Consider the following 16700-nt stretch of genomic DNA (forward strand, 5'->3'; position numbering starts at 1 on the left):
GGATATTTTTGCAGAATTCTGCATGCAGAGTCTCAATTTCATGTTTGTCCCATTTTGTGAAATCTTGGTTGGTGAGCAGACCCCAGACCTCACAACCATAAAGGGCAATGGGCTCTATGAGTGATTCAAATATTTTTAGCCAGATCCTGATTGGTAAGTCAAATTTTATGTTCCTTTTGATGGCATAGAATGCCCTTCTTGCCTTGTCTCTCAGATCGTTCACAGCTTTGTGGAAGTTACCTGTGGCGCTGATGTTTAGGCCAAGGTATATATAGTTTTTTGTGTGCTCTAGGGCAATGGTGTCTAGATGGAATTTGTATTTGTGGTCCTGGCGACTGGACCTTTTTTGGAACATCATTATTTTGGTCTATTTACTGTTAGGGGCCCAGGTCTGGCAGAATCTGTGCAGAATATCTAGGTGCTGCTGTAGGCCCTCCTTGGTTGGTGACAGAAGCACCAGATCATCAGCAAACAGTAGACATTTGACTTCAGATTCTAGTAGGGTGAGGGCAGGTGCTGCAGACCTTTCTAGTGCCCGCGCCAATTCGTTGATATATATGTTGAAGAGGGTGTGGCTTAAGCTGCATCCCTGTCTAACCCAACGGCCCTGTGGGAAGAAATGTGTGTGTTTTTGCCAATTTTAACAGCACACTTGTTGTTTGTGTACATGGATTTTATAATGTCGTATGTTTTACCCCAAACAACACTTTCCATCAATTTGTATAGCAGACCCTCATGCCAAATTGAGTCAAAGGCTTTTTTGAAATCAACAAAGCATGAGAAGACATTGCCTTTGTTTTGGTTTGTTTGGTTGTCAATTAGGGTGTGCAGGGTGAATACATGGTCTGTTGCACGGTAATTTGGTAAAAAGCCAATTTGACATTTGCTCAGTACATTGTTTTCACTGAGGAAATGTACGAGTCTGCTGTTAATGATAATGCAGAGGATTTTCCCAAGGTTGCTGTTGACACGGTAGTTATTGGGGTCAAATTTGTCTCCACTTTTGTGGATTGGGGTGATCAGTCCTTGGTTCCAAATATTGGGGAAGATGCCAGAGCTAAGGATGATGTTGAAGAGTTTTAGTATAGCCAATTGGAATTTGTTGTCTGTATATTTGATCATTTCATTAAGGATACCATCAACACCACAGGCCTTTTTGGGTTGGAGGGTTTTTATTTTGTCCTGTAACTCATTCAATGTAATTGGAGAATCCAATGGGTTCTGGTAGTCCTTAATTGTTGATTCTATGATTTGTATTTGTATTTGATTGTTTTTGCTCTTTATTCTTTGTTATAGAGCCAAAAAGGTTGGAGAAGTGGTTTATCCATACATCTCCATTTTGGATAGATAATTCTTCGTGTTGTTGTTTGTTTAGTGTTTACGAATTTTCCAGAAGTGGTTAGACTCTATGGATTCTTCAATTACATTGAGCTGATTTCTGACGTGCTGTTCCTTCTTTTTCCATAGTGTATTTCTGTATTGTTTTAGTGATTCACCATAGTGAAGGCGTAGACTCAGGTTTTCCGGGTCTCTATGTTTTGGTTGGACAGGTTTCTCAATTTCTTTCTTAGATTTTTGCATTCTTCATCAAACCATTTGTCATTGTTGTTCATTTTCTTCGGCTTTTCTATTTGAGATTTTTAGATTTGATAGGGAAGCTGAGAGGTCAAATATATTGTTAAGATTTTCTACTGCCAGGTTTACACCTTCACTATTACAGTGGAACGTTTTACCCAGGAAATTGTCTAAAAGGGATTGAATTTGTTGTTGCCTGATTGTTTTTTGGTAGGTTTCCAAACTGCATTCCTTCCATCTATAGCATTTCTTAATGTGACTCAGTTCCTTTGGCTTTGATGCCTCATGATTGAGTATTGCTCTGTTCAAGTAGACTGTGATTTTGCTGTGGTGTCAGTGGGCTGATTGTGAACGCTCTGAGAGACTCTGGGTTGAGGTCAGTGATAAAGTAGTCTACAGTACTACTGCCAAGAGATGAGCTATAGGTGTACCTACCATAGGAGTCCCCTCAAAGCCTACCATTGAATATGTACATACCCAGCGTGCGACAGAGCTGCAGGAGTTGTGACCCATTTTGGTTGGTTATGTTGTCATAGTTGTGCCTAGGGGGGCATATAGGGGTGGGAATGACCCCCTGTGTGCTGAGGGTGTCAGGTTCTTGTCCGGTTCTGGCATTTAGGTCGCCACAGACTAGTACATGTCCATGGGCCTGGAAATGATTGATTTCCCCCTCCAGGATGGAGAAGCTGTCTTCATTAAAATATGGGGATTCTAGTGGGGGGATATAGGTAGCACACAGGAGGACATTTTTCTCTGTTAAGATCATTTCCTTTTGAATTTCTAGCCAAATGTAAAATGCTCCTGTTTTGATTAATTTAATGGAGTGAGTTAGGTCTGCTCTATACTGAATTAGCATACCCCCTGAGTCCCTTCCCTGTTTCACACCTGGTAGTTTGGTGGATTGGACTACCAGCTCTCTGTAACCTAGAGGGCAACCAGTGGGTCTGTCTCCTCTATACCAGGTTTCTTGCAGGATGACAATTTCTCTATTACCGATTTCCGGGTTCCTGCTCTTTAGGCCAAAGGCAGATGACCTCAGGCCTTGGATAATCCAGGATGATATAGTGAATGCTTTTGTGTTCCATAAAGTGTCCAATGTTGTTGGTCGTGTGGTTTGGCCTCAGGCCAGTAAGTGTGAGCAGAGCCTGCTGAGCATCTGGTACATGCCATTGGCTTGGGCTAGTGTAAGATTGGGGGTTGGACCTGTTTTCCCGCTCACTGCCTAGGCGTATGTGTGACTTCCATGTTGAAGCCCTCTTTGCGGGGGTGGGGTGCATGGGGTGGGAAGGAGGGACATAGGTCTGATCTGAGGGGGCCTAAATGGGGTGTGGGCATGGTTGACGTGGGGGGTGTGGATGTGGCTGGGGGTGCTGTGGTCTGGATGTAAGTCCTCTTGGCGTGGGTCCTCTATGTGTAGGTCCAGGGGGGGGGGGGGGGGGTACTGCAGGTCTGGGAAAGTGTCTCGCTGGTCTGGGTGAGGTGTCTATTGATCTGTTGCTCCTGTGTGAAGTGTTGGGAATACATTTGAGAGCGATGTCCTTTAGAGTCCGGGCAAAGGTGGGCACTGCTGCCTTGTAGAGGTGGACCTGGTCATAGAGGCTGTTCAAGTCCAGGGTGGAGTGGTGGGCCAGGAAAACATTTGGTTTTGAGGCACAGTCATGGGAAATACTTGCATTTACCCGCTGTATTGTGGCAGGGTGGAAGTCTTTTCGTGGTAGCAGGGTGGAGATAACCACAACCGTGTTGTAGAAGAGGCTTTTTCAATAACCTCCCTTCAGTGCTGTGGCCACCCTTTCCTGCTGTGCTCTCAGGTCGTTTGTGCCTGTGTGTATCATTATGTGGCTAGGTGAACCTAGTTGGTCCTCAGACAGAAGGTCTAGGGTGCGCTGGGTGTATTATTATGTGGCTAGGTGAACCTAGTTGGTCCTCAGACAGAAGGTCTAGGGTGCGCTGGGTGTTTGGACACCAGAGTTTAGACACACTGTGTTTGGGAAAAAGTTTTTTCTTGTATATATTTCCCATTTGAGTCCATAAGGAGAAAAATCTGTGTCTTGTGAATGTCCTCAGTGGGTGTGGGGGGGTTGTCAGAAAGGCTATCAGGGTGGCTGACGAGGGGGGGTGTTCAGAGGGGGTGAGAGCCACTGGGCTTGGGGTTCTTCATTTGTCTGTTCTGCTGTGGTGTCGACTCTATGGTCAGGGTCTGGTGTGGACTGTTCTGCTGTGGTGTCGACTCTATGGTCAGGGTGTGGACTGTTCTGCTGTGGTGTCGACTCTATGGTCAGGGTCTGGTGTGGACTGTTCTGCTGTGGTGTCGACTCTATGGTCAGGGTGTGGACTGTTCTGCTGTGGTGTCGACTCTATGGTCAGGGTGTGGACTGTTCTGCTGTGGTGTCGAGACTTTTGTCGGGTCCTGAGGTGGGCTGTTCTGCTGGGTTCTCTGCAGGGGTGGCCACCTCTCTAGTGGGTTGTTCTCTGTCACACGCCATCCCCTCAACCTCTCCTCCAGCAGTCTGATCCTCTCCTCTAGTGCACTGTTCTTCTCCTGCTCCTGCTATTTCTTCTGTTGAAGTTGTCTCACCACTGTCCAGAGTGCAGATATGTCTCTCTCCACCTCCAGCTCTTCAGGTCTGGTTAAGAGAGTGTTGTTGTGATGGACTGTTGTCTGGGTCTGTGCTGACTGGAGTGTAATCACCTGCTGTTCCAGCTCCACCTGCCTTACCTCCGGCTGGGTAAATGTATCCTTCATTTCAATGAGAGGGTAGTACTCTGTGCTGGGAGGTTGACTTTCCGCTGGGGGTGGCTCGTCTGTGGGGTTATATAATGAAGAGGTCTGGTCTGACCTGCTCGGGGTGGGTGTATCTTTCCCAAGGGAGAGCTTCTCCTGCTGGGCAAATTTTTTGATTATGTGAAAGTCCAGCTGAAACTGTTTGGGGTTACCCTGTACCATTACTGTTCCAGACTTATAGATATTTATATCCCCGGCTCTCTCCCCGCCCCTCTCTCTCCCCGCCCTCTCTCTCCCCGCCCCTCTCTCTCCCCGCCTCTCTCTCTCCCCACCCTCTCTCTCCCCACCCCTCTCACTCCCCGCCCCTGTCTCTCCCCACCCCTGTCTCTCCCCACCCTCTCTCTCCCGCCTCTCTCTCCCCGCCCCTGTCTCTCCCCACCCTCTCTCTCCCCACCCCTGTCTCTCCCCACCCTCTCTCTCCCGCCTCTCTCTCTCTCTCCCCACCCCTCTCTCTCCCCACCCTCTCTCTCCCCACCCTCTCTCTCCCCACCTCTCTCTCCCCACCTCTCTCTCCCGCCTCTCTCTCTCCCCACCCCTCTCTCTCCCCACCCCTGTCTCTCCCCACACACTCTCTCCCCCACCCCTCTCTATCCCCACCCTCTCTCTCCCACCCCTCTCTCCCCCCACCCTCTCTCCCCACCCCTCTCTCTCCCCACCTCTCTCTCCCCACCCCTCTCTGTCCCCACCTCTCTCTCCCACCCCTCTCTCTCCCCACCCCTCTCTCTCCCCACCCTCTCTCTCCCCACCTCTCTCCCCACCCCTCTCTGTCTCCACCTCTCTCTCCCCACCCCTCTCTCTCCCCACCTCTCTCCCCACCCCTCTCTGTCCCCACCTCTCTCTCCCACCCCTCTCTCTCCCACCCCTCTCTCTCCCCACCACTCTCTCCCACCCCCTCTCTCTCCCACCCCTCTCTCTCCCCACCTCTCTCTCTCTTCCCCCTGTTTTGATGTATATTTCTCTTTCTCACAAGAGCCCCTGTGTGTGTGTGTGTGTGTGTGTGTGTGTGTGTGTGTGTGTGTGTGTGTGTGTGTGTGTGTGTGTGTGTGTGTGTGTGTGTGTGTGTGTATGTGTGTGTGTGTGTGGAGAGAGCTCATTAGAGAGCACAGCAGGTGATTATATCACTACAGCTGTACCACTGAGTCACAGGCCACAGACACACACATACCTTATGATCGACTCAACCCCCCCTGGAAATGATTCATCAGAGACCCCCCTCCTACCACCTAATCTTAGAATGGACCCGGTACATCCAGTAATATGACTGGAATGAACCATGTTGACACAGATGGGGGGTTAAAATAATGACATAGAGACCTTTATGACATGTGTTGTCTGAAGATTCTGTGTAGCCCTTTCCTGCAGTCAAATGACCTAGAGGCCTTATAGGGGGCATGTTAAAGAATATGTCATATTTCAGTCTTCTGTAATGTATATAAAGTGCAATATTGGGATGCAAAAAATGTAATACATTTAAACTCTATATCTGACATGGTACAGGTGTCTTTAAAAAGAAATCCATTACCATGTGTGTGAGGTGTATACTTTGGTTTCAAAGTAGATTTGTTTAAGACTACCAAGACTACCACTCTGTGTGACCCTAATTTAGCCCACAGCAGGAAAGGGTTGACAGTGGTTGCATCTGAAATAGCCCCCCAATCCCCCAATTTGTATTGCACTAATTTTGACCACAAACTTTATGTGGGGACAATAAAATACAGTGACTCAACATTAGTGGCCATTTTGGATGATGGACCCCCTGAAGCCAGTTTTAATGTTGAAAGAACATATACTTCCCAAAAACATCTAACCAATGACTGAAGCTCTATTATCTCTTTCTTTCTCTCTTGTCTCTCGCAACTAAAAGATGTGCTACTGTTTAACATCAGTGTCATATTTCTCACTTTTTGTGATGCTGACAATGCGGCCATTTTGGATGATGAAGACACTCAACTCTGTTTTAATGACGGAAGGACATGACTGCCCTTAAAACATCTATCCGTTTCAGGAGTGCTCCTTTTTCTATTTATAAAAAGTAGCTTCATTTAGACCAAGGCAATCAAATGGTATTAGTCACATGCGCCGATACAACAGGTGCAGACCTTACTGTGAAATGCTTACTTTACAAGCCCTTAACTCTATTTATTCAATGGCATTGTTGGTTAAGAAAATATTTACTAAATAAACAAAAAGTAAATACATCGAATCAATGAAAAAGCAACACAATAAATGTAAATAACAATAACGAGGCTAAATGTACCGTGTCAATATGCGGGGGTGCAGGTTAATCCAGGTCATTTGTAAATGTACCGTGTCAATATGCGGGGGTGCAGGTTAATCCAGGTCATTTGTAAAGTGACTATGCATAGCTCAAATCAAATCAAATGTTATTGGTCACATACACATGGTTTACAGATGTTATTGGTCACATACACTATACGTTATTACGAGTGTAGTGAAATGCTTGTGTTTCTAGTTCTGACAGTGCAGCAATATTTAACATGTACTCACAATTCCACAACAACTATCTAATACACACAAATCTAAGTAAAGGGATGGAATAAGAATATATACACATAAATATGTGGATGAGCAATGACAGAGCGGCATAGGCAAGATGCAATAGATGGTATAAAATACTGTATATACATATGAGATGAGTGATGCAAAATATGTAAACGTTATTAAAGTTTTGAGTCTGTAATCGAACCCACAAATGCTGATGCTCCAGATACTCAACTAGTCTAAAGAAGGCCAGTTTTATTGCTTCTTTAATCAGAACAACAGTTTCCAGCTCTGCTAACATATTTGGAAAAAGGTTTTCTAATGATCAATTAGCCTTTTAAAAGGATAAACTTTGATTAGCTACACAACATGCCATTAGAACACAGGAGTGATGGTTGCTGATAATGGGCCTCTGTACGCCTATGCAGATATTCCGTTTCCAGCTACAATAGCCATTTACAACATTAACAATGTCTACACTGTATTTCTGATCAATTGTATGTTATTTTAATGATCAAAAAATTGCTTTTCTTTCAAAAACAAGGACATTTCTAAGTGACCCCAAACTTTTGAACGGTGGTGTATTTGGGAACTCCTGTTGACTGTTTAAAAAGCATTCCAGGTGAAGCCGGTTGAGAGAATGCCAAGAGTGTGCAAAGCTGTCATCAAGGCAAAGTGTGGCTATTTGAAGAATCGTGTGTAACACTTTTTTGGTTATTACATGATTCAATATGTGTTATTTTATAGTTTTGATGTCTTCACTATTATTCTACAATGTAGAAAATAGTTTAAACATGTTTTTGTTGTAAAACCCTTGAGTAGGTGTGAGTAGGTGTTCTAAAACAGATAGGTACATATATTTTTTGGTGTCTGTCAAAATGCATATCCTTCCACCATTTCCCCCATCAAATAATTCAATAACTAGGCTACACAGTCAGTATTTTTATTCGATTATTATTAGCTATTCATACATGCCTACAGTTTATTGCGTACAATACAAAGACAGTTCATCTCTTTATCTAGAAACCCAAATTCTTTACAAGCAGATCTGACCAGAATTCTATACAACAGTTTTTTATTTAAAACACACATAATGTTACTTATACAAACCACTGCGATAGAGATACGGAGTTAAAGTGACATGGTTGGAGATCAATTGACTTTGGCTACGTCTCATATTCTTATATGCTAGTGCACTGAATGGAGAACAGGGTATGATTTGCGACTGAGCCTTAGAATGAATACATTCTAGTTTAGAATGTAAATGAGAACGTTATTGTCATGGAACGTTTGATGCTGAAATGGATTCAATAGAACTCTGTTAATCTATCCACCGCATTGTCGAACGTTGCTATGGGCACAGCCAAACAACGGAAGTGAATGATTCGATTTCCGCTTTACTTACCATTGCAGCGCGCCGGTGGCACATTTGCCAGATTAAATTATTGGAAAGAGACAGTTTATAGAGTATAACGGTCAATTATAAGTGTAATTGAGTACGTGTAATTGTATATATATTTCATTCAAGTTCGCTAGTTCTGTTGTGATAACACTGTTAGTTGTGTTGTGTCGGAGTTAAGGCCCGGGCCATCCACCCAATAACTATAATGATAAACTATAGGCTATACAATTATAAAATTATAAAAAATTATAAAAATTCAGTGCTTTCATGGTGTGTTCGTTGTCATAGTGACAACTGCAAATAATAATATGTACATCAAGGCCTAATGAAAAGCAATATAGTACCACTAATTTAAATGTAGCAATTCAACAACAAACACCGTCTAGCCTGCACATCTTTTACAGCACGTCATTGCCTCCTTGCTCAAGTGATTTCCATTTATCGAATTGTTGTCAATTTCTTTGGGTCTTCTTTTTTTTTTTTTTTTTTTTTACAGTGCTCATCTCTGTATGTCCTCTGAAACTATTTGCAATGTATCAGTGCAACAATATTATCAGAACTGTACAAAAGTGATCACACGATTTCCTCAACTTTCCCCAAACATGCGTTTTCTATGCCGTAGACCTGTTTTACATTCAGCAATTAGCGCGAGCAAACCTGCTGCTTTCCCTCCAATAGACTATTAGGACGAGTATAAAAAAGGATCAAGCTACATGTGCAATAACGTTTGTAAGTAAGAAGGTAAATATTATCTAGATATTAGGCCATACAATTATTATACCTGGCCTACAACAATGTATTATTGTTATCAAGTGAATACACCATTATTGTCTATATGCTGTAAACTGCAGTGATGTGGTTGTTTCATACCGAAATAACTGCATACAGTAGGGTAACAGCCTAGGCCTGATTATGCAACCATTTGGATCAGTCTGGGTCTATTCTTGACAGTTTAGAAGGTCCAGAAAAGTACATTATTAGGTCACTCATACGGTGTAGGTCTATTTTGTCAGGATGTAGTCTGGTGTTAACAGGATAGGACAATACGGGCTTCTCCTTTCCAACTCCGTGCCCGTTCTTAACGCTGTTGGTGACTGTTGTTGATGTGTGCAAAGGGTCCCTTAGTTCGCGCCTGGGTATGGGTGAGGGGATGGTCTAAAGTTATACTGTTACATTGATGCTGTTGACCCGGATCACTGGTTGCTGCGGAAAAGGAGGAGGTCAAAAGGGGGTTGAGTGTAACGGATGTGAAACGGCTAGCAAGTTAGCGGAGGTGCGCGCTAAATAGCGTTTCAAGCGGTGACGTCACTTGCTCTGAGACCTTGAAGTAGTGGTTCCCTTCGCTCTGCAAGGGCCGCGGCTTGCACACTGTTGTTGATGTGTGCAGAGGGTCCCTGGTTCGCGCCCGGGTATGGGCGAGGGGACGGTCTAAAGTTATACTGTTACACTCAACAGAGCAATGAAGACAGACAGGCTGGAGATGTACCGTGACCTGTAGCCTAAGCTTATGCATATTAGACCATAATTCATAAACTCAGTGTTAGGCATAATACTGCAGTGAATTTATCCAGTCAATTTACACAGTGAAAGAAAACATTTTTCAGATAGTGAAATCATAGTTAGCCAACACTATGTGCGCTCCCGAGGCTGCGTTGAGTGCGGTCCCTCCACGTCCGTGGGTACGAAGCTCTGAAAGCTATCCTATTGTTTTATAGGGACAAGAAATGTACCCTACCTAGGCTATAACAACACAGTGTAATGAATTATGTTATTATTGTTTTCAAGTGCGTACAAAACTCTAGTCTAGGCTATAACTGCAGTGAATACCCTGTGTCATTTGAATAACCGCTCAAAAGCCTGGCGTTTTGAATACATATTAATTTGGAAATAACTGAAACTAACATGCCTGACTGGGCAACCATTTGGATCAGTTATGTGTTTTTAATGAGCAGTTTAGCCTACACGGTCCAGGCACATCAGCAGGACAGTAATACATGGGGTATTTTGTCATGATGTCTCCGCTAACAGAAACATACTAATGCAGGAATTTCTAGTGGCGCGCATATGAATCATGATAATGCGCAAGCGCGGAGAAAGATGTTGCCATAGTTCCCGCGTTTGGCTTCATCTTTTAAAAGCGTTCGAAAATGAGGTGGATAACTCCCTATAGAAACATTTAGTTAATCAATTTCACATTCACAGCTGTGCTTCTACATACAGTACACTGAAGTTTCTATTAGATACAGATCTAGGATCAGTTTACCCACCCTCCAATCGTAACCTTAACTATTAGCGGGAAAACCATAAAACTGCTCTTAGATCATTGTCTAGGATTCAACTTCATCCCCAAACGAGCTGTATGTATATTTAGTTTAGATGTGCTATTTAAGGGTGCAGTGTCCCTGTTTATTTGCTATCCGTGGCACATTGAAACAAAAATGCAAAATAAAGTATTTTCAGTGTCTTTCTCCATGTCTTTCTTCATTAGTTTAAAATCCATACTTAAATGTTTTTTTTATTATGATTATATCCTCTGCAAGTGTGGTCTCAATATAATTTTTCCCAGGGTACCACGTTATTTAAATCGGCTCAGGGGCCGCTTTTGGATCACGGGCCTGTAGTTTGAGACCCCTGCTCTACAAGCACTGAGCAAACACAGTAAGCACTGTGAGTAACGTTAGATGAAGTGATTTAGGCATCTGTGCAGCTGTACAAAGCTACTTCACATAGTACACCACAAGCAGAGGCTTCAGTACAGAATAAAACTGGTCTAATATTGTGATTGATGACTACGTTTCCCACAATACATCGTGCGCTGAAAACTTGCCCTTGAAAATAAGTCAACCCACTGCACCGTACTCAAATCTCACTGACCCCCATACGGAGTAGTTGTTGCTGATGTAAAACTATGTCGTGTTTTATTTGATATATTTATATATATAGTGTTTATTTATGATTCTCTTAAAACATCCATTTTAAAACATGAGGTGGTGAAACTGTAAAGCCATATTTAAAAAGCACTGCACATTGGTATTGTCTTTTGTCAGTTGGGTTTTGTTTGGTTATGAGGTTGTTTTTCTTGTTGTTGTTTACAAGTGGAGAAAAGGTGGGATCCTACATCTTTGGTGTGTGTGTGTGTGTGTGTGTGTGATCCTACGCAGTTTCACACAAATGTGGCATCTCAGGGACGCATCATAGCACCGCCTCCCCGACACCCCCGCGCTCTGTGGTAAGAATCTACCGGAACCGCGTCTGTTTGAGTTCTAGATTTAGCATTGTTCAGGGCAACCAGCTGAACCTTCCGATAATTGGAGTTGGTTGCCATGGGTATATATTTCCATCTTTTTAGTCACAGTCTGCATTCCAAACGGTGCCCTATCCTCTATATACTGCACTACTTTAGACCAGAGCTCTACGGGCCCAGGTCAACTGTAGTGCTCTACGTAGTGAATAGGGTGCCATTTTGGACCCCGTAACTCTTCTCAGATGTACTCCTGTCTAGGTTATGTAAGAGCCACGTGAAATAAAGAATTGAGGGAATAACTTAATAAAAAACATGTCACCCACCTTCTTGACACAAGCTGACTTGTGCTCCTCAACCAACCCCATTTAGTTTACCTCAGCAATGTCATAGTCATGGCTTGTAGTGTTGTACTGCTCACTAAGTACTGTAATATGTGTTGTAGTGTTGTACTGCTCACTGCTAAGTACTGTAATATGTGTTGTAGTGTTGTACTGCTCACTGCTAAGTACTGTAATATGTGTTGTAGTGTTGTACTGCTCACTGCTAAGTACTGTAATATGTGTTGTAGTGTTGTACTGCTCACTGCTAAGTACTGTAATATGTGTTGTAGTGTTGTACTGCTCACTGCTAAGTACTGTAATATGTGTTGTAGTGTTGTACTGCTCACTGCTAAGTACTGTAATATGTGTTGTAGTGTTGTACTGCTCACTGCTAAGTACTGTAATATGTGTTGTAGTGTTGTACTGCTTATTGCTAAGTACTGTAATACTGGAGCGTAACATTGATGATTGATTGGTTGATTGACTGCCTAACTGAGTGATTGGGAGGGGGGGGGGGGGGTGTATTCTTATGGCCTCATTCTTCTCCCCCTTCAGTGTCCATAGATCTGACCGAAGCTAAAACATCATCATAATTGCCTATCCACCTACCAAGTCGTTTCAGATCTGTGAATACAGGAAAGAAAGATAGAAAGCGTTTGAGGCACAATTCTGTAGAGTGATATTGAGACACTCCCATCCTTCCAGACCAAACTAGACCCCATTTCCTCAAAAGCCTAATCCCTTGACCTATGACCCCTCTCAGTCGGACCACTCCCCGTTGTCCTCCCCGCCGGAGTCAGACTCTGATTCGCTGTACTCGACGGCGATGCGACGTGAGAGAATGGTGGCCACGTCGTTTCCTACGGGCTCTCTCTTCGCTTCCTGCTCTCTCTGCTCCTGTACCTTCCTCAATTGGATACCTGGAGGATGGAGGGAGGGAGAGAGGGAGGGAGAGAGGGGTTAGATAGATACCTACCAGAGGAGGCTGGTGGGAGGAGCTATAGGTATCTATCTAACCCCTCTCTCAGTCTTTCCATCATACACTAAACACACATACCGCCCCCTCTCTCCATCTCTCACCTCTGCGTATGGCTGTCAGCAGTTCGCTGCGAGCGTTGCTCATCGGAATCACACCTAAGCATACACACACATGTACCACACATCACACATACACACACATACACACACAAACCGAAAACAAACTTAAACATGAAAAGAAACACAAATGGAAACAAACACATGTACTCACTCACACACATTCCCTCCCTCCCTCCCTCCCTCCCTCCCTCCCTCCCTCCCTCCCTCCCTCCCTCCCTCCCTCCCTCCCTCCCTCCCTCCCTCCCTCCCTCCCTCCCTCCCTCTCGCTCCCTTCCTCCTCTGTCCCTTCCTACTTCTCTCCCTTCCTCCATCCCTCCTTTTCTCCCTCCATCTCACCTCTACGTATGGCAGCCAACAGGTCGCTGCGGGCATCGCTTATCGGAATCATCGGTATCTGGCCCTTCCTGGTAGGCGGAGCTTCTCCTTGAGACCCACCAATAGCGTGAGCCGGAGACAGGATGTGGGATGGGGGCAGGCCTGGTGGGGGAGGAGGGGGGGCCTGGGGAGGGGCGTGAGAGGGGGAGGGGACATAGTGGGCAGGGGGGGCGGGAGGAGGAGGGGAGGGACTGTAAGAACGGGACATGATGGCCACAGCCCCGGGGGGGAGGGAGGGAGGAGGGAGGGAGGGGGGAGGGAGGGGGGAGGAGGAGGTAGAGTCGAAGGCAGTCTGGGCGGAGGGGATGATTGGGGGAGGAGGGGGAGGGGCTGGGGGGATGAAGTACTCCGGGATGGTGGATGGCTGGCCGCTGAGGGAGGAGAGAGAAAGAACAGACAAGTGAATCAGACAACACCTCTCTCTCATCAGTGAATCAGACAACACCTCTCTCTCATTAGTGAATCAGACAACACCTCTCTCTCATCAGTGAATCAGACAACACCTCTCTCTCATCAGCGAATCAGACAACACCTCTCTTTCATCAGTGAATCAGACAACACCTCTCTCTCATCAGTGAATCAGACAACACCTATCTCTCATCAGTGAATCAGACAACACCTCTCTCTCATCAGTGAATCAGACAACACCTCTCTCTCATCAGTGAATCAGACAACACCTCTCTCTCATCAGTGAATCAGACAACACCTCTCTCTCATCAGTGAGACAACACCTCTCTCTCATCAGTGAGACAACACCTCTCTCTCATCAGTGAGACAACACCTCTCTCTCATCAGTGAGACAACACCTCTCTCTCATCATGACAGTGAATCAGACAACACCTCTCTCTCATCATGACAGTGAATCAGACAACACCTCTCTCTCATCATGACAGTGGGAGGACAACACCTCTCTCATCAGTGAATCAGACAACACCTCTCTCTCATCAGTGAATCTGACAACACCTCTCTCTCATCATGACAGTGGGAGGACAACACCTCTCTCTCATCATGACAGTGAATCAGACAACATCTCTCTCATCATGACAGTGAATCAGACAACACCTCTCTCTCATCATGACAGTGGGAGGACAACACCTCTCTCTCATCATGACAGTGGGAGGACAACACCTCTCTCTCATCATGACAGTGAATCATACAACCTCTCTCTCTCATCATGACAGTGAATCAGACAACACCTCTCTCTCATCATGACAGTGAATCATACAACACCTCTCTCTCATCATGACAGTGAATCAGACAACACCTCTCTCTCATCATGACAGTGAATCATACAACACCTCTCTCTCATCATGACAGTGAATCAGACAACACCTCTCTCATCATGACAGTGAATCAGACAAGATCTCTCTCTCTTCATGACAGTGAATCAGACAACATCTCTCTCTCATCAGTGAATCAGACAACACCTCTCTCTCATCATAACAGTGAATCAGACAACATCTCTCTCTCATCAGTGAATCAGACAACACCTATCACTCATCATGACAGTGAATCAGACAACACCTCTCTCTCATCATGACAGTGAATCAGACAACACCTCTCTCTCATCAGTGAATCAGACAACACCTCTCTCTCATCAGTGAATCAGACAACACCTATCTCTCATCATGACAGTGAATCAGACAACACCTCTCTCTCATCATGACAGTGGGAGGACAACACCTCTCTCTCATCACGACAGTGGGAGGACAACACCTCTCTTCACAACCGTGAATCAGACAACACCTCTCTCTCATCATGACAGTGAATCAGACAACCCCTCTCTCTCATCATGACAGTGAATCAGACAACACCTCTCTCTCATCATGACAGTGAATCAGACAACACCTCTCTCTCAACATGACAGTGAATCAGACAACCCCTCTCTCTCATCATGACAGTGAATCAGACAACACCTCTCTCTCATCATGACAGTGAATCACACAACACCTCTCTCTCATCAGTGAATCAGACAACGCCTCTCTCTCATCATGACAGTGGGAGGACAACACATCTTCGCGTGACTCCAATTTTTCTTCGATATGATGGTTATTATTTCAATATATGGCGTTTCCTCTGCCATTTCCTGTGTAATTAATATCAGACACAAAACGACTCCACTGTGTCGAATGAACAAATGATCTGATCCCGTTTCCATCACACCTGTCGTGATTATTTTCTTAACGAAATTACTTTTCTCGCATAAAAACTGTAGATGGAAATGTGGTTAGCATCATATATACTTTTTGAGAACAAAACATTTGTGTTGGTGTGATTTATCTGAGAGGTTCTACTATCCACAGTACGTATACAGATTTGCAGGCCTGCAATTGAGTGTTTAAGTTAGATTGACAACATAAACCTAACAGTCTACTAATTTATTTAACTGATATATAAATATGGAATAGGACTTAATATATTGACTCAATACCTAGTAATACCTAATGACACAATACCTAGTAATACCTAATGACACAATACCTAGTAATACCTAATGACTCAATACCTAGTAATACCTAATGACACAATACCTAGTAATACCTAATGACTCAATACCTAGTAATACCTAATGACTCAATACCTAGTAATACCTAATGACTCAATACTTAGTAATACCTAATGACACAATACCTAGTAATACCTAATGACACAATACCTAGTAATACCTTATGACTCAATACTTAGTAATACCTAATGACTCAATACTTAGTAATACCTAATGACACAATACCTATTGACTCAATACCTCGTAATACCTAATGACTCAATACCTAGTAATACCTAATGACTCAATACTTAGTAATACCTAATGACACAATACCTAGTAATACCTAATGACTCAATACCTAGTAATACCTAATGACTCAATACCTTGTAATACCTAATGACTCAATACCTAGTAATACCTAATGACTCAATACTTAGTAATACCTAATGACTCAATACCTAGTAATACCTAATGACTCAATACCTAGTAATACCTAATGACTCAATACATAGTAATACCTAATGACACAATACCTAGTAATACCTAATGACACAATACCTAGTAATACCTTATGACTCAATACTTAGTAATACCTAATGACTCAATACTTAGTAATACCTAATGACACAATACCTAGTAATACCTATTGACTCAATACCTCGTAATACCTAATGACTCAATACCTAGTAATACCTAATGACTCAATACTTAGTAATACCTAATGACACAATACCTAGTAATACCTAATGACTCAATACCTAGTAATACCTAGTGACTCAATACCTTGTAATACCTAATGACTCAATACCTAGTAATACCTAATGACTCAATACTTAGTAATACCTAATGACTCAATACCTAGTAATACCTAATGACTCAATACCTAGTAATACCTAATGACTCAATACCTA

At 43.8% G+C, this 16700-nt stretch overlaps 1 protein-coding gene across 1 annotated transcript in view; it reads right to left on the bottom strand.

Moving 5' to 3' along the window:
- Positions 1 to 8720: 8720 nt before the first annotated feature.
- The window catches only part of LOC109881686 (wiskott-Aldrich syndrome protein family member 3-like), a 37530-nt gene continuing 29550 nt past the window's right edge, over positions 8721 to 16700 (bottom strand). Inside the window, exons 7-8 of the mRNA XM_031791780.1 lie at positions 13263 to 13672; positions 8721 to 12748 (exon numbers count right to left, since the gene is read on the bottom strand). Of these exons, the coding sequence (XP_031647640.1) occupies positions 12588 to 12748; positions 13263 to 13672 (571 nt within the window). The 3' untranslated portion in view covers positions 8721 to 12587. The remainder of the gene's footprint in view (positions 12749 to 13262; positions 13673 to 16700) is intronic.

Source organism: Oncorhynchus kisutch, linkage group LG16 (genome assembly GCF_002021735.2).
Source record: "Oncorhynchus kisutch isolate 150728-3 linkage group LG16, Okis_V2, whole genome shotgun sequence".
NCBI lineage: Eukaryota > Metazoa > Chordata > Actinopteri > Salmoniformes > Salmonidae > Oncorhynchus > Oncorhynchus kisutch.